The sequence below is a fragment of the Melospiza georgiana genome, chromosome 9, assembly GCF_028018845.1.
Source record: "Melospiza georgiana isolate bMelGeo1 chromosome 9, bMelGeo1.pri, whole genome shotgun sequence".
Lineage (NCBI taxonomy): Eukaryota > Metazoa > Chordata > Aves > Passeriformes > Passerellidae > Melospiza > Melospiza georgiana.
The window spans coordinates 21,276,237-21,301,264 of NC_080438.1; the positions used below are offsets into that span (position 1 = coordinate 21,276,237).

The 25,028-nt window shown below is 44.0% G+C and overlaps 1 protein-coding gene across 9 annotated transcripts in view; it reads left to right on the top strand.

Moving 5' to 3' along the window:
* PTPRF (protein tyrosine phosphatase receptor type F) overlaps positions 1-25,028 on the top strand; it is a 244,718-nt gene that overhangs the window by 139,136 nt on the left and 80,554 nt on the right. For 5 of the 9 annotated variants that reach the window (XM_058030410.1, XM_058030402.1, XM_058030405.1 and 2 more), the window contains exons 5-6: positions 6,529-6,546; positions 15,236-15,346. In XM_058030410.1, the coding sequence (XP_057886393.1) occupies positions 6,529-6,546; positions 15,236-15,346 (129 nt within the window). The remainder of the gene's footprint in view (positions 1-6,528; positions 6,547-15,235; positions 15,347-25,028) is intronic. The other 4 variants (XM_058030403.1, XM_058030408.1, XM_058030406.1 and 1 more) reach the window with 1 other exon arrangement.

Below are 25,028 nucleotides of genomic sequence, written 5' to 3' on the forward strand. Positions count from 1 at the left end.
GGGAATCACCATCTTCTAACCAAGGTGAACATTTGAAACATTTCTCCGTAGCAGGAGCCTTCTGCATACATTTGATGATGCTTGGATGATAAGTAGGTTTGCACTTAGAGGAGTGGGTAAGTGAGACATCACTCTCAGCAAAAATAGAACCCAGCCTGACACTCCTGATCCCACCTTGATGTACCAGTGAATGCTAATTATACTAATGCATTTATAGTTTATGAAATTTCCCAGTGACCTTTAGCTTATCTCCCCCACAGCATGGTTTAATCTTGATCTGTTTGTGCTGGAAGAAAATATCACACTTGTTAATTATTCTGAGAAGCTTTAGGAAGCAGTAATAGGAAAGTGCACATGGATGTGTTTCACTTGGTAGCTGACTAAATCAGCATCAGAAATTACCATAAATGAGCAGCAAGGCAGCCTCTGATGCACTTGCTGTACGTTCTCCAGCCTCCTTTTCACAGGCACTTGGCTGCCTCTCTACCAGCTGCTTCACAAGTTTGGTGAGATAGAAAGTTTAAAAACAAACTAGTAAAGCCTGTCACAGTGTCCAAGTCTTGATTCCTGTTTACTGTTCTTCAGCAACATCTCAATTGAATATTTCACCTGGGATTCCAACTCTAGAGCTGGCGCTTGCCGAAGATACAGTAATTACCAAGGGAGGTGTCAAGGGAACCTTTTAGAAATCAATGAGCAACACACATCCTCAGACTCACAAAAGAAATTGATTAGCTCTCTAATGTATTATGGGAGGTTTCTACAGTTCAATGCAAGAGATTTCCAAATATGAATTTGAAGTTTTTCTTTTCAGGGATCTGGTGCTATAATGCCAAGATTCACCAAGGCTCTGCTCCACCCTGGCATGAGTGAGGAGCATGAAGTTTGCAGCTTCTCGTGGGCCAGAGATTCAACCCCTGTTTGCATTTGTGGTTTTTCCCTGTATTTGTAATGGTCATAAAGTAGAGCCTGCACTTTGAAGTGCCTGAGTCCCACTTAGGTGACTGCAGACCCTGTATGAGCAATGTGATGGCTTGGGCAGTTTCCCATTCACTCTGCAAGGTGTTAATTGAGCTCTCCAACACTACACCATAGTTGGGCAGAGTTGCTTTTCAAAGAAAAGAGTATTTAAATAGATACCTCATTATATGGTAGAGTTTAATAGTTTGCAAAGTCTCTGCTCCATTAAGATCATATCTTATAGTCAGGCTGGCATATCTGCATGAATGTCAGTTTATACTATCTCAATCTTAATATACCCTCATTTAATTTCGTTTAATTAAAACCCAATAAAAGCAAGACAGATGTAATATAGTTAAAATAGCTGCAGCACATTGTGAGCCCAGTACTGTGTATATAGTGTCCGACCTTCAGTGAGTACATCATATTTTAGTATTCAGATGTACCAAATATAGGTCTTGAAGGTCAAAGCAGCTTTGGAGTCTGATGTAGAGAGAGGGCTGAGGGATGATTCTGTTTCTTCAGGCTCCTAGTATGGTATAAATAGTTAGAGGTAAAGAAGCAGCGTCTTTGGGAAAGGTGCTCTCTTCTGACACTCACAGTTATGTGGGCTGGCAGTGCTCTGGGGGCTTCAGGCAGGTCTTTGAACTTGCATGCAGTCAGATCATGTGCCCCAGGGGGCTCTGAACATCAGTTTCTGGAGGTCTGTTCATCTTCTGTCAGGGTACTAGAGTTTGTGCTTTAAGACATCCAAGCCACCATCACAGGCTTTTTTAACCCCAGCCAGCTGGTGTTTTTGTCAGGAGCAAATGGAGAGTTTATAAATCTGCCTTGTATCCTACTCTCCCTCTTTTAGTAATTATATCTGTATGTGTGTATATGCACTTTCCCTATTACACCTTCTGACAGGATAACTATATTTGGAGCAGGTTTTAACTATTTCTTGGCATTGCTTAGTTTTTTCTTCCCAACTAAAGCTTAATTCCATTTTATATCCAGTTCTTAGGTAGTTTTGCAAGTAAATGTTAGGCTAATAGCTATAGAGATGAGAACACAAATAAATACAGGGTTTCATCTCTATTTTCCTAGATCAAGGCAGAAGCAAGGTCTCTGACTCATGCTGGTTGTAGCAAATTCTCCCTTGTTCATCTTGCTAATACTTCCCACCTCTTGTGGGGAGGCTGCTGTTCTGCAAGTGCAGTGACTCAGGACAACTCCCTGTTCTCCCCTCGGGGTGTGTAGCTTCACTCATTGCCTCTTAGTCAGTGACACAGGATCTAAGGCCAGCTCTGGGCTGAGAAACCTCCCCAGCATGCTAACACATTTAAAATTTGTTTGGTTGAACTGATTTTAAAACTGTCCGGGCGCTGTAGTGTTGCAAGTGATGACACACATGAGTTCTGGCAGCCAGAGTCAATGCTGCACCTCTGACCATGTTTTAAAATCAGTTAATGGTGTGGTGGAAGCTCTCTCAGTATGGATCAGATTGTGCTGATGCTTTACAGTTCTTCTGTACAGATTCTTGGATCAGAAGCTCCTAAAGGACTTCAAAGCAACTCAGTTGGAATTCATACTCTCAAAGTTCTTGAATGTCTCCAGTGATTTTCATAGCTGAAGAATTGCGCTTGCACCTTACTCTTCAGAAAACCTATGAACAAAATGTCAAACTAGAATAAATAGCTATTCTGACTGTTAACATAAGTTTTTCCATGTAAGGAAACACCAGAAATTCAGAAAGCATTATCTTTCATCTAATAGAGAACTTGGTGTTACAAAAAGTATCATCCTCTTTTAATCACTTTCAATTAACTCAGTTACAGAACCATGCCCTAGATCCTAGTGCGACTTCCAGACAATTAAGTGCAAGTACAGTATAAGAGATGACTCTGCAGGTGACTTAGGTCATTCTCTGGAAAAGTGAAGCTGCCTCTAACCCAGAAGCAGTGGGAGCTAGCTCACCATATCACCTTGCTTCATTTGGGCTCTCAGAGTTACCAGCAAGCATTTTCATTTAGGCTTGATCCTGTCAGTAGAAACACTACTTTCTTTGAAACAAAAGGAATACCCAACATGCACAGAGCTAGCAGCAGAAAGAGGTGGTGCCTCTTTGTCCCAGTGGAGTGGCCATGATGTCCCCTTCCTGCCCCACTGATAATACCCAGCAGTCAGTATCTAGCAGATGTTCAGCTCTTAGCCAGGAGCAGCTTCAAGTCCAGACATCAGATAGGCATTGACATGGGACAAGATGTAAGGACAACGTAAAAGAATGGAGATTGGGTGGTTTTATCCAAAAGGATCAAGGAGCCCACACAAGATGGATGCTCTCTCAGAAAGGACTGACTTGAAAAGGGTTGAAGCAATATAGTGGCCAATAACAGCCAGTTGACACCTGAATTTTTGTCTCCTGGAAGAACCTAAATGCACACCTGGGTGTTGCTGTATGAGGTGCACACAGCAATTGTGGAATACCTTCAAACTCCAGTGGCATCTGGTGGAAAGTAGTCTTTGACTTTCGAAAAGAGTTTCCCCGTGACCTACGCTAGGAAGTAGCCAAAAGCACTCTCAGTGTTCTCTGGGATTCAATGCTCTAGTGCTCAGTTGCTGCTAGCCTTGGTTTCTCTGCTGATGTTGCTTTGGAGTGATTTTTTGGTGGTTTAGGTTCCTACAAGGAAGTGGTGTGTCAGTAAGCCTGTGGTGAGTTTGTCATCAGAGTGAAGTCCCTTCTCCAACAGAATTCTCTGCACTGGGAAATACTGATACAAATAACCCCAGGGGGTTTTCCAGTATATCAACCTAAGTTTTTCCTTGCTTTGGGTGTCTGACTGGATGCTTCCAGTACACAGAGAATATCAGGGCCAGCACTCATTCCTGACTGAGGAGAATGTAGGGTTTCTCTGTGTCTGGCATCATGAAGAGGAAGTAAACTCTCCTTCCTTATGGGTGTTTCAAACCTTTCAAACACAAGGAATACAGTTTGAAGTTTGGTCTTGGGATGCCCTTTGCATAAAGCAGCCTGGTGATCACAGGGCACAAGTTGGCCTCAGTAACCCTGTGAGTGAGGGCATCTTCATCACTTGATGGATTCATACATTGGCACTCTGTGGCCTGTGCGCTGTGATTTGTCCCTTTGAGGGACACCCTAAAAGAACAACAGCCAGAGATGAATCATCATATGATGTGAAGAATAAAGGGAAACTTCAGTTTGTTCCTTCTGGATGAGGAAAGTTGGGGTCCAACTGAAAAGCCTTGTGCACACTCTGTAAATGGTGTCCTCTGAGTGAAAAGTGAATGTCTTAACTTTGTAAAGGTGAGAGAGGCATGGAACAAACGCTGCAGTAAACACAGCAAGCCTCTGTGTTGCTCCCACAAGGGTTGTTGGATTGCATTCAGGAGCCAGGAGGATTGGGATTTAACTCATAAAAAATTAGCTAGCCACATTTAACATTTTAGGGAATCTGCTTCAAGTATGCAGTTGCCTCTAGAGCTCTGTATGGACAATTGCATAATAGAGAAAGGGTTGAGCCTCTGCAGGGAGTAGATAAAAAGATTTCCTGTAAATCTTTTCAGTTCTAGGACAGAGCAACAAACCCTATTTCAGCCAGATGAGAGATAAGGATGTAATGTTTTCAGCCCCTTGGGCTTGTACTCTAAGTCGTTGCACCATTCCCGTGGGAAGTGACACATGGTGGTGATGCTTTTCTTAACTCTGAAAATTGGAAGGGATGGGGTGGGGTGGGGAACACACAGTACACCAGAGCAGGAATGCCCTTGACCAAACAGGGCAAAACTGTCACTTGGCAAACTTTCCAAACAGGCAAAAAGAAATAACCCTGTTTTCCATGGCTGTGCTATTCCATGCAAATATCTCTGGGTATAATTGTTCTGTAAGGGGAGCAGTAGTTACTAAGATACATAAGTAAGCAGCAAATTATTATTCCAAGAGAGAGATTACCCACAACTTCAGTCTCTGCAAGATTTTTCCTGATGCTTCAGTCATCTCTGGATAGAAGGCATCAGAACATATAATGAGACATAAAGTTAAAACGGGATAATGTCATCTTGGCAGAGGAAAATGCTAAAATGAGTAGTTTGAGTTGCTCTTCTGCTTCAAAAAAGGGACTCTGCCTAAAGGGTAGTTAGAAAAGAAAAAGAATAAATATAAATATTGTAATTACTTTTTAAGAGGCAAGTTAAATGTGCTTAAAATATGCCTTCTTTGTATTTACAGAAATTCTTTTCTGTCTTTCTTTCCCATTGGGTGATCATTGTTGTGGATAATGGAATGAGCTGTAAATCTGAGATACACGACACTCTTGTATGCATACTGGTATTTATTAATCAATACACTGAACATGATTTGACACACTGTGTCCTGTTTAACCCTATTTTTCTGTCTGTTTAAACTCCTCAGTTTTCTTTGGTAAGTGCTTGGTATTCAGATCCTCCAAATCTGCATAAAACCAACACATACCATGAACTGCCTACAGATTAAATTTGCATGAATCTCTCCCTTATACTAACAGCCTTCACATGTGCAAATTAAGACCAAGGGGACAAAAGTGAGGATTAGAAGGGTTCCCTGCCAATTTGCCCAGCTGGAGCTTCTCCATCATGCTTCAGTATTGATTGTACACTGAACTCAAGACACTGACCAGTGGAGCCTCCACTTGCTAAATACCTTGACCTCATAAAATGAACCTTTAAAGATTATTGCAACAGTATAATTTAACCTTACTCCCAGAGAAGCCCTCCTTATAAGATACTTTTCATTACAGCATGTAAAATTATCTCCAGTGCCTTATAAAGAGGGTAGGGATTCCTTTCTTCTGCAGACATCCAAATTAGACAGGAACAACAGAGGTCTGGCTAGCGTGCCATTGTAACATTACCAGAAACCACTTCATTTCGAAATATTTCTGTACGTAAAGTTAATTCTGCATGACACCAATTTCTTTGCCAGGGGGAACCCGATGCAAGGGTTATGTGAATGTGGAGAATGACTCAAAACTGATTTATTACCCTTTCCTCTTAGTTTAATGTATTTAAGCAAGCAGATTTTGTCCCACTGGTCATTCTAACCTCAAAGCCAAATTGCACCGAGTGCCCGCAACCATGCGCTTTCCACCCGTCCCGCCCAGCACACTCAGTCACAGAGCCCCAGGACACACCCTCCTTGTTCTGTATGAGGAATGAAGGGGACTGCGCCATCTCCCCAAAGTGTCCTCCATCTCAACTGCTTGAACACTGGTGTGGGTGAATGCAAGTGGTGAGGCCAGCCAGCAGTGCCACCTTGGCAGCTCAGTTTGGCCCCAGTTCGTGAGGGTGGGGGTTTTAATGGCAAGATGCAGGGCTGGATGCTGCACTCCTGAAAGCAACAAGCTTTACTAACCTCCTGAGAGTGTCACTCTGACTTTTATTGCACATCAGTTTCTTTTTGTTTATTCCTGTCGCGCTAATACAAATTCTAGCTTTAAAAAAACTTTCTGCTTTTTAGTTATAATTTTCTTCCTTTCCTCTTTGTACTAATGCTTCTCTCTAATCTTATTTGCATTCAAATTACCTCACCAGGTGGTACACCGATCAGAGGTAAGAATGCTGAAATGTGCCTCCAGTTGTCACGTCACTCCATCTCCTGTCTGCCTTGTCCCTTCTCCTCCGGTGTTTCTCATCTCCAGCTTTTACTCTCAGCCCTAACTCTGCCAGTGCTCTCGCTCATCTGCACTCTCCCACTAGTGTGTTTATTTCAGTTGGGTTTCAGCGTGATTTCTTGTAGACTCATCCATTGCAATTTTGCGCTGTTGAAAGGGGGTTATTCAGTGGAAAGTTTGCAAAAGTTTGGGAGATGCTCCCAGGCCTCCACCACAGGAGAGTTGACATCTATTGCAGCTCCTGAAAGTCTCTGTACTTGCCACACAGTTGTGACCTTCTGAGGTCTTGTGTCTCGGGGGGTTTTAGATGGATTGCTTTGGTGTAAGTGTATGGAGGTAACATTTTCACAAGAGAATAGTCAAATTCATCTGTGCTGCTGCTGATGGTCATGAAACTATAAATGGAAAGAGAAAAATTCTTGAAAGGTTGAGCAAATGTGGCTCTGGGATAAGAGGCACGTTTGTGTTCCTCATGCACTCACCCTCTAATGTGATGGCATAGTGAAGAACCACTGACCCAGACTCCCCTTTCTGAGCTGGACATTCTGATGTCGTTTTGCATCATTAAGGTTTATTTTAAATAGATAAATCAGAAACATGTCTGGCTGTTTAAGCCCTCATTAATTACACCCAGCCCTGGTTTGACAGCCCAGCCCAGTCTAGTGCACAGTCCCTGTAGTAGTTTTCACAGCCTGTGTGCACCAGTAATGACTTTCCAATTGGACTGTTGTTTTTTCTAGCCTAAACACTCAAAGCTGTCTCTTTAGATTAACTTTAGTGTGTTAATCAGCGTTATGTGCTAAGGCCCTTCTGAATTCTCTTGTGATTTTGGTTACCCCTCTTGATTGACCTCTGGATTTCTTGACAGAATGACTGCTACCTATAAATCAACACAACCTCGTTCGTTTGGTTTTCCCCCTTCTCCCTTTTCCTCGCCCTTTTCCCTGAATCACTGCTGGAAGTTAATAATCTTATTCTTGGAACTGGTTCTGTTGCTGGGGGTTAATGTTTTCAGCTCCTGTTAAGGGATCTTAGAGTAAATGTGAATTGGTGTTTGATACGTATTTGCATTAAGTTGCGTTTGTAGCAAATCTAGGTCAGGGAAGAAGACTGCAAACCTTATTTTTATATGAATGGGCTTACGTATCTGTCATTCCTCCCTTTGGAACACTGGAGATTGACAGCTGTGATGTTGCAAACTCCTTAAAACTATTTCTTCATCTCCCGTTTCTACTGGAAATGCTAAAATGCAGTGACAGATGGAACGCTAACTCGCCATCCGCTCTGAGCTGCCGGCCGAGCGCGCTGAGCGTGCAGCCACCGCAGGGCCTCCCCGCACGCTTTGCTGCATGCCCGTCCCAGCTGATGGCATTAGTGACTCAGCACCAGAACCACATGGATGCTCCATACGTCCTGCTTGGGAACTGATGGCATCTCTGTGAAAAGAACCATCCATTTCATAAAACATAAGTTTCCCGCACCCCCACCCCCTTCCCACCCCCGTTTGAGTCCTGATGAGGTATTTTAAGAGTGTTCTTGACATTATTTAAAATATATGTGTCCTGTTTGAATGTCAAATATGGCATTTCTGTGAGAGCAAACAGAAGCCACGTGCTGCTCTCTGGCTTCTCCTAGAGGATTTCTGTCAGCCTGATGCCTTTTATTTAAAATGGAGGTCATTGAATTTCTAAAGATAATGACAGATTAGATCAAAGTGCTTTTATGATGGTGAGGTTGTGTCCATGTAGAAGTGACTGTTCTGCCATGTTCTATACCCAGCTGCACTCTTGTTCCTCATTAAGGTAAGTTTGATGCTTTGGAATCCATTAATTTGGTCTGAAAGGAAGGGTGAACTAATTACTCTAAATGAACCTTTTTGGTAATAATGTTCGGGGGGAAGGGGTGGTTTTGGTGTGATTTCATTGCTGCTGTGACTGTGTTGCTAGGAGTTGTGTGTCTGGAGTTCTTGGGATGGTATCCAAGGCATTTCTGTCAGAGCAGTGGCAAGCCCACCTGGAGGGAACAGCCTGTGGTTAGACAGAGGATGACCTGAGATAGTCCACCATGCACCCCTCCAACCACAGAGATTTTTATCTCTAAACAAACTCTTTTGACCTTACCCACACATATTTGGTCCTTTCTGTCCGAGACATCTCTGGCTTCCCTTAAATGGGAGGAACTCCCATCCATAATTCAGAATTTCCATTTGTAGCTTCACTCTTTACCCCTCTGGGACTGCCCCTGAGAGTAATTTAATCTTGAAATCACTGTTTGTTCATCTGAAAGACATAGAGCTGGCAAATGCCTGTCAGATTAGGCAAGAGCTGGCTTCATAAGGTGACCCACAGATAGTATCAGCAAATCCATGTTTAAGCAAGTTCTGCCCCATTTATATTTTGAAAGTAGGATGCAAGATGTTAATTTCCAGCATTTCTCTGCAATTTAACTCACTCAACCCTTTGTGAAACCTGGCTGCATTTTCCTGCTGTGGCCTGTAAGAGAGAGAAGAATGCAGTTGTGTTTCTGGTGGGTGCTGGACTGAGCAGGCACTAGATTGGATACACGTGAGGAGGTAAAGAAACATCATCATCTCAGGCATTATCCCTTTCCAGTCAGATTTATTTGTTACTTTTCTGTCACCACAGGAAATATCAGAGGTTCCTATACATAAGAGTATTTCTTCCTTGCAGACGTCAGCGTAGCAGAGGTCTGTCTGAATTAACTTTAGATCAGCTCACTTGGGTGTCAGAAGCTGTCTGGGAAGCCAGGTAAACACCCGCACCGACTTGTGTATAGCTGCAGCTAAACCTTTCCAGTCCCAAGTGAACTGGTTTAAATATAGCTCCCTTATTTCAACGCCATCCTGCGAGCTGGAGCGTAAAGCTATCCAAAGAGATTAGAGGAAGCTAAAAGAATTTTGCTGTCTCTTTTTGAGGATGTGTTTGTACATTTGGTTGTACTTTGTGTATTATAGGATTTTCTTCCTGTTTCTTGAACTTTTCCAGTCACCAAAGGAAAGCAAAAGAAAAACAATTTTAAAATGAGATCTGCTTGCAGGAGAAGTGTCAGGGGGAGGCTGGGTGGGGTAGTGCCTGGAAATGCCTGTAATGCTGTTTTTCTTACTGTCACATTCAGATTGACTCATGTCCCTTTAGAAGCACACAGAGGTGTTACTGTGCTTTTGACAGTGCTGTAGTTTTGCTTCTGAGGCAGAATCCCCCGAGATTCCCTGTACCTGCTAGTGAGGGATCAGAGCATCCTGAAAATCTCCTGTCTAAGAGGAGGCCTCACACTGCTGAGAGTGTTGGGTCTCCTTTCCTCCCTCTCTGCCTGAGTCCAGCTCCTGGCAGCAGTCAGGTACTATCAGCAGCTGCCTCTGGTGCTCAGAAGAGTGATTTCTCAGCAGTGCTGCCATCCAGAACAAGCCCCTTGTATGCCAATCCCCATCCTCACAGGCATAATAACCATAATGAACACTAAGAATGAAAATACATTTGTAGTTACCTTGTTTTGCATATTTGGCAGTGCCAGTAGCTTGTGGAGGCTAGGTACAATCCTCTAGAACAGCTGGGAGATGCTGCTGTTATAAATTACCAAAAATAGTGAATGTGGGAAATGCTTATTTTCATTTTTAGTGACTCTCACATGGTTTGGTGTTTTTCACAGCTCCCACAGCAAGTGTTTGTTATCTCGGGCAGCAGCCAGGATGTCGGAGTCCAACTCTCCCATTGTCAGGGATTTACATGGTTTCTTTGTCCACCATATTCACATTTATGAGTCCTTATTTGGTCTGGGATTGCTACTGCACAGCTGTCTGGACTTTATTAAAGAAATTCTCCTTCCCTAGGAGGAAATTTTTAGCAAAAGGGATTGAGACCCACACTTGAGCACTTGTTGAAGAGGGAACCTGGCTGAAGAGGGTGCTAAGAGTACTGCTGGAGGAGAAGTCAGTATTTTTGTGAAAGAAGCTGATGGGAAGCAGGGGTAGAGAAAAGGGAAGGGTTTAGGATAGCCATGTGCTCTAGTGTGCAGGTGGGTTAAATTTGCCCCTTTGCTGAGAGGAAGGGCCCTGGTCAGGTAGCTGGGTTCATTGCATCTGCATTACAAGTCCTTTCCTTAGATGAGTGCTGTGTCTGCAGCCTGGTTTCTCTGACTCTTGGGTGCTTAGAGGAGCATTTAAGTCCACATCTGATTTTATAACCAGGGCAAAAAGTCAGCCCCGTTTGTGAGCCCAGAGGACTGAGGCTGTGAATGCCTTGGTAGAGAAAAAGAGCTGTTCCCACTGCTGGGGATGGAGCTGCAAGCTGAATTGATAAGGAAAAGCATTGCCCCAGGAGCTGTGGTGTTTGGCTGAGTGTGGTGCTCTCTGGAAGAAGAGAGCACAAGCTCCCAATGAGCTACAGAGCAGGATTTCAGAGAGATCAATTTGTATGGCAGCTCAGAGCCTTTTACATTCATGTTGTCACCTGGAGAAGAGTGTGACAAGCCCTCCATGGCACAACAGTACCCAGCACTGCCAAAAATTGTCCCTTATCAGGATCTGCCTTCCCCACGCTTGCTCTGTGCAGGGCACTTTTTAAATGCTTCTTTTAACCACTGTCACTGCAACTAATGATTCTGCCTGAGCACAAGTATATTTGAATAGATAAGTATCTTGGAAAGCTGCTAACAGGACTGTTGTCTGTGTCCAAGTTAAAGAGCAAAAGCAAAGCTAGGAGAGGAAAGGGAGAGGCCTCCAAGAAGATACCGGCACAGAGTAAGGAGGAATAAGGAATATAAAGTAAGGAATGCTTGTCAGTCAGCAGGGCTGACTCCTGCCCTCAGCCCTAGAAAACTCTGCCTTGTCACCATTCTCCCTAGCACGGGAGAGCTGCCAGGGGTTTTTCTCAGGAGCTGTCAGCTCTCTGATAAGCTGAGATGTGTTATCAGGAGCAGGGTCTGAGGCACAAGCAAGGCTGGCGTGACATGGCAGTGTGGTGAGGAATTGTTCCCCTCTTCCTCTGGAGCCCTGCAGCAGAGGAGCAGTGGGGGGGTCAAGTGGTGCTCAGCAGGGACAGGTTTCACTCTGATGTGCATGTGCTGCTGCAGAGCCCCCCAAGCTGCCAAACAAGCTGTTCACTGCTCCTCTGTGTGCTTGTATCCATGTCCTGGTAGATGGTCCTCATGCATCCGCCAAAGCCCTGCTGTCTGATTGCACGTCAGGACTCAGCCACCCGAGTGGGAACCAAGGCACCTGGCACAGGAGCGCTGGGGGAGTCCATGTGAGAAGTCTGCAGTAACATCCTGTGTGAACGAGACCTCACTCAGCAGCTTATGCAACATAAATCCCAAAGTAATGAATAAAAGTAAATCAGCCTTTCTAGCCCTGGTTTGCAGAGGCGCAGAAGATTATGAGATGTTGACAGGGCTGGGAATAGAAATCAGATCCTTTGCACTTGTCAAGGCAAAGAATTCACTGCGCTTTTGAGCGTCTTTGGATGCATCTTCCATGAATTTCAGGGAAACATGCTACTCAGAACTCAGCTCTTAACTTTCCTATACTCTATGTGTCCTGTCCAGCCTAGACATGAACCCAACCCAAGAGATGATGTCTGTCTTTCTCTGGGATCACTGAACTAGGGCTGAGAGCATTTTTAGGAAGTTTTTTCCCAAGTCTCAGATGCATGTCTGTCTCCAGCTTTCTGATTCCAGAAATGTCTGAGCTTTTTAACTTTATTCATAAATCTTTGTACTCTGAGACACCCTACACTTTCCTGGATCCATCACTTAGTTATAGATTGTCCTTCAAGAAAACCCCTACAGCCCTGCTGACTGCAATCAGTTTACCATGATCCTTCCAGTTTCTGCTAGCTGTCAATTATGCTGCAGGATCTGTATGTTTGTCTAACGATGATTTATTACAGGACCTATTTTCTTTCTGTTTCATATGAAAGCTTTGTGTTAACTTCCTTCTGCTCTGGGTTCTTGTCTTCCTCCTGACACACTGTAATTTGAATAGTTGTGCCAACCCAGACAAACCCAGAGTCCCTTGCCCAATGTCCCTGAGCAGTTTGTAGGCAGTTGCTGACACGTTGCATGTTTATAGTATGATTTTAGAAATTGGTCCGTGTTGACAGGCAATAACAGCATTTCTTTTGAAACTCCTCTCATTTTCTTCATACTCTTTTTTCTTTCCACTATTGAGGTCCCTAAAGATGAAAAACAGTTTGATTGACAGTTAAGAGACATGGTGATCACGAGTATAAAGGGTAAAAAAATACCAGTGATACGTATTAAATGGCTAAAAGGGTCATATGTTTATGGCGGAATTATCTAGGGATCTTACTTTTTTCCTAGGCAGACACTACTATCACTTGAAGCTGGCTCTGCTTTCAGCCCAGCCAGTTGGGTTTTTTTATTAAGCTTGGGTGTATTTTGCAACAGACAGCTTTTCCCAGACAAGCTTGATGGAAGCACTTGGAATGAGCTCTGCAGCACATGCATGCCCAAGGAATGATGAGCAGAAATTACAAAGGGGGGTAATATATGGTGAGTTCTGAGAAAATCTTCCTGACAGAGAGCATAACCAGGCAGTGGCATCAATTCCTTTAGGAAGTGGTGAAAGACCTATCACTTGGCACATTTAAAATGGAATTGGACACAAGACAAGTACATTTACAACAGGGAGCTATCCTGCCCTGGCCCCCAGGGATGCACGAGGTAACCTAATAGGTCTTTTCCATTTCTAGATTCTCTGATTCTCTGTATCTTGTCAATGCTGGGAAATTTTGTCCTGCTCCACTGCCTATCATGCTGCTGTCTGCTTGAAGATGTTTTTCCCAGACAGGATGTAGAAATTCACTGTTTTTCCTTGAATCAAGCAGCAGAGTTCTGTAGGCTTCAGCCTGCGGGTGTCCAGAGAGGGCTGTGGCCAGGCAAGCCGGCAGGTCCTTTTGTTAGTAGGTGGAAATACTTTTTGCAAACGAGCTTTTTCTGTCTAGCCTCATTTCCAGCACTAATGCAGCAATAGGGAGGGCTCTGTACATCATTTTTATTATATGGCAGAACCCAGGGAAGTTCATTTTTCCCCATGACATATAGGCTTATGCTACAGTCTCAATTTATCCTTCTAAATAATGTAGGTGGCAGTGGTTGATTCACATTAGTTTTTCTTCAGTTCTGATGATAAGAAAAACTGAGTTTGACCTCTGCAGCTTGAACCAGCAAGAAGGGAGAAGGCAATTTCACCAGCTATTCTCAGTGCAGCTCTCAGTGGTCATTTTCAACCGTGGCAGGCAGAAATGAGTTCAGATCATTACAAGCAAAGGGGTTAACATTTTTTAGTTTGGTATATGGTTTGTGAGCAGAGTTCCCTTCTTGCAGGCAATACTAACCAGCAGAATCTGAGCACTTGGAGGCACTTAAAAAATTATTCCCACAATGCCTGGGGAGGAAAGCAGGCTGAGCAGCAGCCACTTCAGTGTCTGGCCAGAGGCCACGCACTCCTGCAGTGCCAGGTTGCTGTCATATGCATCCTGCTTTTTTTTTTCTCTGCATCTCCATCTTTTAGTCTGCATATGGAGCCCAGTTAAGGGAGTTTAGATGTGACCAGTTGTGCAGTCATCTGTGCTGGGCATGAATTTGGACGAAAGGCCAGGCTGCCAGGCTGAGTGCTGCTGGACACCAGTGGAATGTGCTGAGTAGGTTGAGAGGAAACCAGCTTAGACCATGGCTCACTTCCACATCACTGGCCTTCCCCAAGTAAATTGCTACTGTGTGCCCTGACAATTACTGCCATTATTTACATGAGCCCCTCATGCATTTGGCACTTTGGGGATGGGATCAGATCATATCCCAAGGAATGTGCAGCCTGGGATAAACAGCTATTCCTGACCCAAAGCTGGGGGAGCAGGCACAGCTGGGACAAAGGGAAAGTGACCTTCACATGAGCACCGTGCAGCATTGAGGGTGTGCTGTGTTGGTGGGTGTCTTTCATGTCTCAGACTAACTTTCTAATGCTGTTATATTGTATATGATGAAATCTGAACAAATACGGAGAGCGCTAACGTGGAAAAAAGTTGACGAAAGGCAAAGTGTTTTCTCAAAAAGAGCTGTCTTTTTGAGACATCACCAAGGAAGAGTGCTGAGGTGGGAGGGATGGGACTCTGCCAATTTCTGCAGGAAAGTTGTAATTTGTTGAGTGTTTGCTAGGCTTTGTGTGGATCAGATAAGAAACAGCTACAGTTAAATGTGCTTTGTGCTTGCCTGTTTTGATTAAAGACTTATTAAAGGTCCTTTTATTAGGCAGGAGTCCCATATGAAGCTGTAATTAATATGTGTGTAAGTGTATGTTTTCTTCCTTCATTGAAGCAAAAAAATAGAAGTGGTTGGGATGGTTAGAAATAAATCAGTAATTTGTTCCCTGCACATTAGAAAAATAACAATAATCAATTTCACAAGTTTCTAACAGCAGACTGGGTACCTTTGGCTGCATGCTGGTATCTTATGGGTCCAGGGAACATCATGAAATATTTATCCAGGAGGATACCTTAAAAGTGTGGGGCATGGCCTTCCTTTTCAGAGGCTGTTAGTCTGATTACCAGATTTGCCATAACCTGAATTGTCTGTTTCATCTTGTTTGTGTACAGGAGCTCTGCAAATAGAGAACAGTGAGGAGTCAGACCAAGGCAAATATGAATGTGTTGCAACCAACAGTGCAGGAACCCGCTACTCTGCCCCAGCCAACCTTTATGTTCGAGGTAAGAGCAGCTTCCACCCAAGGAGATCATTCTCCTCCTTCCCAAAATCTCCATGGTTTTCAGTGACAGGAGAACGTTCCCTGCCTTCTGCCCTGATTACACTGTGGATTGGGTGATGGGGTCTTTTGTTCAAAAGCCACCAAGTTCAATGATATCTTTGCTCTACGTTGTGTTTGACTCACAAAGCAAATCTGTTTTTGCTGTTTATATGGTGTTACGTAAAATACTGAAACATGAGCAGAATGGGAATTCCTTTCTCTCTTGAGCTCCTTAACTTCTGTGTCATAGTTACCTTGATTGGGATCAAAGCAATGGCTTAATTGTTGCAGTATAATCTAACCTTTGGTGGAGTAGTGTAAAACTGGTCATGCTCTGACCAGCCAGATGTGCTCAGTTATACTGAGCCAATATTTAGGCCTCTGCTTTGGAATGTGTACCTTTAAAAACTGAACAGTTTTTTGGAGTTGTCCTAATCCATCTTATATGCATCAATGATTGAGCCTCAGGGTATTAATGGCTCACACTGGGAACCTGCTGGAAATTAGCCACAATTCATGTAAGGCAATTTTTCTAATGGTTATGCTATGTTGCCAATTTAAAACTGTTTTCAACATACCAAAATAACTAGGTTTTATATTAGGATAGTCTCCTGGCAGTTTTGTTGCTCTACATTGAAGGTGTTTGAATTAGCTTGGAGAGAAGCAAGTGCTAAATTCCCTGTACACTTTCTGTTAATTTCAGCAAGAATAAAAAAAAGCTGCTTCATATCAAACTCTGTAGAAGCAGAGTCATTGGTCAGGAGCCCCTGGGAAATGTAGTTATGGGTTTTCCCAAGAAAAGAAGGAACGTTCTTGTGCTGGTGCTTATTAGGAAGTTAGAACCAGATTTTATTTCCATATAGTAAATGAACAGACTAATAATAAAATCTCATATTCATTTCTTCCTTCCTCTGATTTAAAGAAAGAAAATCTTAAGGCTGTATATGCATGGGTTAGTATGTAAAGAGGACAAGAGAATGATAAAGTCTTCTCATGCTGTGTGTTTGCTTCTAGGGGTGGCTTCTGGCATTGTTTTTGTTTCTTATTATGGGGGACTGCTTTTTTATTTTGCAGCCTAATTTGGATTGTAAGAGTCTTTGGAAGACTGAAGTATCCAATTAAGCATATTCAGAAGATGAAGCTATATCTGTGTGGTGGAATCACTCATTTCACTCTCACAATGTATTCATGGATGATTTTAAATTCCCTGTATTCTTGCAATTTCATTTTCCAGGCAAGCTGTACTAAAACTCATCTCAGATTGACCCTTTGCTCTCTGAGAGAAAGGATTCTAGTTACCAGGTTGGCTGTTCTTGCGTAGGTTTGTGTGGATATCCAGCTGTATCACTGCAGTATTTGGGATGCTTTTGCTTCCTGTGACATGCTCAGACTGTCAGTGTTCTATTTTCTATAGACATGTGGCTGAAAAAGGCACAAAAGCTTCAAGAGGTAGAAAAGCCTCTTCTTAACAACTTTACAATTTCTTACTAATGAACGCTCTTTGTTTAGCAAATGAATCCCGGAGGACTGAGGAGTTTACTGGATTTTACACTTGGCTTGAGCTCAGCAAGGTTCATCTGTCTTGTTGGGGCTAAGCATGGGCTCTGGGTGGTCTGCACATGTGACAGGATCCTCATGTTCACCAACAAAAGCATGTTCTTTGACATATGTTTTGCTGTTAACTGTCACTTTTTTACACATAAGTGTTTGGAACAAGCCTTTTTCTTGCACATAATCTTTACAATGTGAATCTCCAACTTACATGATCCTGATGAAGTGTTTCTGTATATTTAAGACATGACACCCCATAAATTATGATGACATTATCAGATGATGTTTCCTGTGCATACTAGGTCCTAGATGGTATTTTTGCTTACAGTTTCTGATAGCAAATGTTCTACAAAAAAATAGGTGTTACTGTTACTACATTAGCTAAATACTTCAAAAAGTTACCCAAACCAAGAACAGTATATTATTTCTTTAATGCAAGTAAAAAAATAGAAATATCTTACTTTCTCAGGTCTGGGTTGCAGGATAGAAATCCCTAATTTTTTCTTTTTGCAATAGTCCTACAGTTATGTCATTAGACACATCAGTGACTTGTAGTAGGATCTTTAGAAAGTTCCTGCATGTTTACGAGAGGGGACATTAATTAACGCTAAATTACAGTGGAAATTAAGTCTGTGGACTGCACTGCCACTGCTTGGTGGTTTTATAATGATTGACCTCATTGTAGTAAATACCCGAGCAGTCATCCACTTCCCTGGGAAGCATGGCTGAGTGCTGAGCAGCAGCACTAATTTCCAGTCTGTGTAGTTCTTGGGACTGCTTTTGCCTGCTCTCATTTACAGCCTATTGCTTTTCTAATAGTTCAAATGTTTGTTTGTCTCTTAACTCTGGGGATTTATGTTTTTGATCATATTCTCCCCTTTCCTAGCCTCCCAGGTAATCCTTTGTGAGTGGGCTGTGTTAGAAGGCACAGGCTCATTAGCATCTTTATACTTTTCATGCTAACAAAGGAAGAGACTGGGTGCTGAGAAGGAGTATCTGGGCGCTGCTCAGGGCTTTCTATATCAATGGAAAAACAGGAGGAGGAAGTAGCAGGCTACACCAGTGTCTTGTCTCTAAATCCTTTAGAGCCAGCACTTCTGCACAGATGGACTTCATTAAAAGTTAAAACATTTCCACACCAGGGATTTGTAAAGGAAAATGGATGCATTTTCCTTGGAGCTATTATTTTCATCTTACTAAGTGTGCTGGAAAGCAATCCTCATAAGCCTTCTGCTTCTGGACTGATGGGTCTATCTGGCTGCTGCTGCTGAGCTGGGAAGGGGCTGGAATCAGCACTGGGAGCTGACTGCCTCCCACTGCTGGAGAGTGGCCCAAAGCATCCAGACCATCAGAGGAGCAAGAACAGGGAGGATGCCAGGGCAAGGTGGCTATCTGGACCATAGCAAGGACTTTGAAGGGAGCACAGTGGCATATTCATACCCTGGCCCTTAACCACAAGCACATTTGCCAGTGCTGGTCTGGATGTTATCATTACCACCATGAAGAAACAATCCTCCTTTTGTGGTCCATGGTTACATCTACCAGAGTATATTGTGACAATGATTAGATTTGGGACTTGATGGTGCTGCAGGGAGAAGGGAAGGGAATAGAAATATGGAAGATGTGATTGCTCTAATCCAGAGAGTTTGCTGTTTAATTTAGCAGCAAAAGATCCAAGATGTTGATTCAAGACATTTAAGAAATTGATTTAAGAGTAGAAGACAGATTGGACATAGTATGGGGAAAAAAAGTGGTATCATTTTGTCATGCTCTCTGGGAGTATAGTGTAATTGCACTGATTCACCTATACTATTGAGTTTTTAGGAACACATTTCACTTTTCATTTGCCTATAACTTCAGGGACATCTGCACCAAGAGAAGAATTTTCAACCACAAGTCTTGTCCTACGAAATGCCTGTGAAGGTGGTGGCCCGTGTGGTGCACCCCACAACAGATGCATTGTTATTTTCCTCTTTCCCTGTATAAAGGGGTTTTCTACCCTTTCCTGTCTACATATGAAGCAGATGAGTAGAAGAGTGTATGTAAGGATACACTGTGGAGTTCACTACAAGTGTTCCCCAGTGCTGCTTACAGCAGTGAGCAATGCCAGTGCTATGATATTAGTACTTTACAGGAGCCCTGGCTGGATACTTGCCATCAAATGAAAAATCTGCTGCCCAGTTTTCTCTTTTTAAGTGCTGCTTTTCAGGCCTTCAAGGCACATCCCAATGGGGCAAGTGCAGTGAGTTCTCTAGCCCAAAGTGCGACACATACTGTATAGAAGGAGCTGCACAGCTACATAAAAAAAAAAAAAGGTCATTTAAAACTGAATTATCTGCTTTGTCCCCAAATTGCAAACTAGTAAATCATACTGCAGTAAATAGAAATGGTATTACTGCAAAAAACTGTGCTTTCTTGATCTGCTTTTAGAAAGGCCAGGCTAGTATTGCGTTTGGCAGTAGGGAACCCTGCTTGGAGTCTGAAATTTTATTTGCCAAATTTCACCAAGGAGCCATCACCCAAAATGGAATTTGGATTGCTGCTCTGTCCCTAGCAGCAATTCTCTGGCCTCTGCAGGGTTTTACCCTTGAGAACTTGGCAATAGCTTAGGCTCAGACACGGAGGGAGCTCACTGAAATGGCTACTTGTGGCTGTATGATACTTACTGCAGCAGGGACCTTGTGTAAATAATAATAATTCTGAATGACTGACACGGGCCTGGAGCAAGAAGACTTGACGCCTTTAAAAAGAACATTTTCTGCTTATGTAATATTAAAGCAGCTAAAATAGCAACAGCAGTCAAAGCTCAAGGCTATTGCCAGGAGAAGAGTAAGAGCTGAGGACAGTGGTTGAACAGTCAGCAACCAAAACTGGATATGTCTGAAAAATGGCTAAAGAACAAGGGAATACGTTTGTTTACAGCCCAGCTGCATGCACACTTCTGGCAGTGTGCTCTGCTAAACCTGCCTCTCCTCAGGGTTGATGGGAGTGACAGTACTTGACCGGAGAGGGGCACTGCCAGTGCTTGAGGGCCTGGCAGGGATCACAGGCAAGCAGAGACTGGAGAGACTTGTGAGGGAGATGTCTGGATGACAGGAAACACAAAGCAGCAGTTGAGTCAGACTGGGTGACCCTGCCTGCTGCTCTGCACAGATGTGTGCCCTGGACCATCAGAAGAAGCAAAGGCAGGCTGTGGTAGAGCTGCAGAGCAGAGCCCTCAGCAGCTGCCACATGGCCGAGGAGGCCACGGCTCTGAAGGGCCGCCATGTCCCTGAGGCCCTGCATAGTCCTGACCATGCTGCAGTGAGCAGAGACCAGTGACACTGCTGAGGGAAGGCTTCAGCAGTGCCATAAACATACTGTTTATGGAATTTCAGTACTTTTAATTCCATTTCCTCTGCCCCGGGTGCTTCTCCAGGCTGGAGCTGTGCCCGTGCTGCTGTGACCCATGGCCCATGTGGTGTGGCAGGTGCATTTGGCTGGCTGTGAGGGGCCAGCACGTGCCACACGTGACACCAGCACTGTGGCTCCTGGTGCTGTCAGCTTCAGAGCCAGAGAAGCACATGGAGGCTTCTGACAAGTTTTCTCCTCCCCAAATATTACTATGAATATTTTTGTCATATTTTCTCCTGGCAAGGAAGTGTGTTCACCATCAGTGTGTTTCTGTGAGCATTCTGCTATGCTGTAATACTTCTAATGATCATGGTTTAATAAATAATAGTCCTTTGTCCTTCAGCTAGCACATTCCATCAAAGATTCCAATGTGCTTTATAGAACTCAACCAAATAAGCTTAACAATTTTGTTCCTTGCAAAGCCCTTTGATGGTTCAAAGTGCATTGCAAGGCTCAAGTATTATTATTTGTAAAATGACCTTTGTGGAAAATAGGAGAGTGACTGGTGGCTCAGTGTAGAATAATGCAACACAGAAATGTACTTGAAAACCTCTTTCCCCGTCCTCCCCATATGACCTGCACAGACATCTGTGGAACAATTAGGCCTGCATATCTGTGCCAACTAAATGTCCATTTCCTCCCCTTCCATATCCACTTGCACAAAGGACTAAGAAATACGTCTCTGGTGCTCTGAGATTTTCTGCTCATAATTGAATTTCTGCATGCATGTGTGTCCACTATGAATGGGGAAAGGATGGTTGGGCACCCTGAGCATCCTGTCTGTCTCCCTGGGATGGAATATACTCATCACTGTGGCATGAGAGCATTGTTCATCGGATATAATGGAAGGTTGTCGTATTCTCATGTAATCTGGCGTAAAAAAGACAATCTGTCCTTTTGTTCCTCTATACCACTAAAAGCTGTAAAGGATAAAATTTGATTTATGTGGAATCCTTGAGACACAAGATGTGCTTTTGGAGATAAGCAGGAACAGGTTCATTCCCCTCTGGGTTTTTGTTAACCTCTCTGTCTTTTGGATTCCAAAGTGTAGGGGTTGGCCTTTATATTAATACCTTGCATAGCGCCAGAGGGTTTTCACACAGGACAGATTCTGGCATCTGGCAGTTCCCAGCAGAATTGCAATACTAGTTGGGATGATGAACTTTCTTGATGCTTTCAGGAAAGTATTAGCTTCCCACTTTGGAAGTGTGTTCCTTTGTTTGAGCTAGTGATCTAAGCTCTTAGACCTGTGCATTCATATTCTGGCCACAGCCCCCTGCCTTGTTTCAGGTCGCTAATGACCAAGACTATTCAAAAGCAGAGTCCCCCATAAATCCAAATACATTCTTCTGCAATAAGCTGCTGTTGTTGGAGTATTGCTGCTGCTGCACAGACAAGCACATCTGTGGCAGAGTAAAAGCCAAATTCAGTTGGCATAGGAGTTTTTGCCTGTAGATCATGAGAGCTGTCTGACAGCTCTCATGATATACAGACATGTGTCTGATACGGCCTTGCTCATTGCTTCTTTGCTCTTTCAGCTTGGATCTCAAATGGAGCCCTGTTTTTACCTTCTAGAGTTTGCTATCCTCTGATGGCTTCTCTGCTGTGACTTGGCTTGCACTTAGACTGGCATGTTCAGCTTAGCTGCCAGGCAGCTCAGGTTCGCGAGGACGCAGCAGCGTGCCTAGTGAGCTGTGGTGTTCTGCACAGGGAATACTCTGGGTAACCCCAGGCTTAAATCCTCTGCCTCTGTCCCTGCATGGTGAGGAGGCAGATGTTATTTACCATCACTGCTCAGTCATTTGTTCTGTAAAAAAGCAGAGAAGCCGTTGATAAAACGTGATTTTTACCTTAGGAGTGACATGGATAGAGAACTGGAGATAAGGGATCATGTGAATGGAACCTGTAAGGAGATGAAACTTTCAATTTACCATTTATCAGGTTTATCTCAGATAAAGCAGCAGCTGTTCAAGCCTTAACTAAGGGAAGAGCAGAGAGAACTTTCTGCCCTGTTGCTTTACAGCTGTTCCAAAATAGCCTGCTACTGGTTTTTATTGCTTATAAACCACTAATATAAAATGAGATTAAGAGATAATCCAGCAATTAATGACAAATAGCAGGTCCTAAACTTGTTCATGTTTGACAAACCAGAAAGCTATCTGTTTGAATTAATGTGTTTCACACGTGTCTCCTCACCTTTCCAGCTCTAATCTGAAGTGTCAACACCTGTGGAAAGCCACTGCTGGAGCCTACTCCTGTCCATGCCCACTGATGCAGTTTGATCCCTGCCAGATTCCTCAAAACAAAGCTGCTGGCTGTCCCCCAGCTGGAGCAGCACCCCTCACTTTATCCCCAAGCAGGCCAAGTGGCAGCACAGTGAGTCCCCTTGGTCTGGCCAGGGTCTCTGAGTCCCTCCCAAGGAGAGGGGTTGGCTCTGGTGCTTCAGCAGCAAGGATAGGTATTCCTATAGCTGTTCCAGCAGCATCCCTCAGCCTCACACCCTTCACCAGCCTCTTGCCCTTCAGTCTCACAGTCCCAGTGGGTGCAGTGGGTTGGTCCACGCTGGCAGCACTTGGAGTTTGTGTTGCCCTATTGCAATATTAGTGCTGCTTTCCAGAAATGCAGCCTTCCACAGGCACACCTGGTTTGCCAGAAGCACTGTCCTTCCTGAGCAAGGGCAGGAAACAAATCCTCCCTGTTGGGAAGAGCTGAGCAGGAGGCAGAGCCCCTCATTGCCTGCTGAAGCCATGCAGATGTGATACACTCCATTAGATTAGGAAATAAAGTGCTAGCTTGGGAGCAGCAATAAAGAGGTTCCCTCCCATCACAGGGTCTCACAGGATCAAATGAGCCTTATGCTAAGGTTTTGTAGAGCAAGAAGTAAATCCCTTTCCTCAAGCAGGATTGAGGAAACCTGGACTTTAAACTTAGGACTGTTTTAAAGATGTCTTGGTGGCGCTCCTTGCTGGATATGGCCCTCACAGGTCACTTAAGCTCTGAGTTGGCTGGTTCAAGTTCCCTGGTATCAGTTCAATTGAAAAAATGTAAAAAAGTGTTTTGCTGTTTTCCAGCAAGCTCCATTACACCCCATAGGCCACTGTGGTAGCTGTTATTGGTAGCTTGTTGCCTTGCCTGTACTGTGTCAGTGTTGGTTAAAATCCTGTCCTCTGGTTGCTGGAAATGGCTTACTGTACTGTTGCACTGTATAATGCCACATGCTGTTCTCTAATTTGCAGTGTTTCTGCTGGAAAGCAAATTCCTTCCCCCACCTTCTCCTTCCCCCATCAAAAATGTGACTCATAAGCAGTCTTTAACTATCAAATCCATTTGTGTATTCTCTCAGCGAGGGTTCGATTACAGCTGGTATGCCACAGATCTGTAGCTGCAGTGAGGTCACTCCTGCCAGAGAAATAAGATCTCCTTTGTCTATAAGGAAAATGCAACTAACCTTCTGCTGTCTCTCCTGCAGGAACAAAAACTGGGACCTGCTCAATTCTCTGGGTGTTTTTGTCCTTCTGATTCCTTGTCCATCTCTCACTCGCAGCACATTGTACCAATAAGGCTCTCAAAACTGAGCCCAGCTGAGACTGTGCATGTCTGTCACTTGCCTAATACCTCTCTGCTGCATTTAGCTCTTTGTTTGGAGAGGGGAAACAGCTCTTCATGGTAGAAGATTTTCGATTCGCCACTTGGAGCATTTCTTTCATACTTTATAAAATTTGGATTTACATATACGGTCTTCCCAGTGTGTGGTCAATGGTTTAAAGTGCCTTTGCCATCATCTCTGTAGCTGGAGTGAGTGTATAGAAGCACATGTGTGATGGCTGGAGTCCTTTGCTCTGTGTGTGTGTGTGTTCTGCACATGTAAACATGTCTGTGTGTCCAGCATCTGGCCCAGAGCAGGGCCATCCCTGAAGCACCCTCCGTGTGGGGATGTGTGGGATGTGCTTTTCCCTCTGCCCTACAGCCAGGAGTGGTGAGTGGGTCAGGGAGGCACAGGGGCCAGCCCTGCTCTGGGCAGAGCAGTGTGAGTGTGGCCTCTCCTGTCCCTGCCGTGGAGTGGTGTGTGCGTGGTGGGAAGTCATGGCTGACCTCTGTAGTCTTGTCTTGTCGTTTCAGTGGTGTGCGGACAGATGAAGCTTGGCCTGTTTTTACTCTCTGTGTTTTTCCTTGTCTTTTTTTATTCCCTCCTCATCTTCATCGCACTCTGCCATCAAACAAAACAAACTTTCATCTCTCAGATCAGCGAGAAGGTTGGTCCTTTTCACTTCTTATCCATCTACAGTACGCCACGTCAGATGGGACTTTTCCAGTAGGGAGAGGAGAGCCATCCCCAAAAGGGGAGGGGGCCCTGCAGACTGGCTCCTTTCCAGGCACAGCCACAGTGTGCCTGGTGGAATCTGCTTACTGTTTGCTGTGACTCTGGTGATGGCATCGATACTTTGCTTGCATGCCTTTGTTGCTTGAGATTTAAAGTGCACAGAATATATTTTGCATGCAAATACCAGCCAGGGCAGTTTTGTCAAATGCAGGGTAGGAAGAAGTGCATGCTGCTCTCTGTGGGGTCCTTTTCTAACCCTTTAGTTGTGCTAGGTGCAAGTGTAAATCCTCTAAACTGCTGCTGCTTTCTGGCTGGAGAGCAAGAACAGTCTTTGGAAGCAGAGATCAGAATGATCAGTCCCTTCACAAGCTGCTGGAGA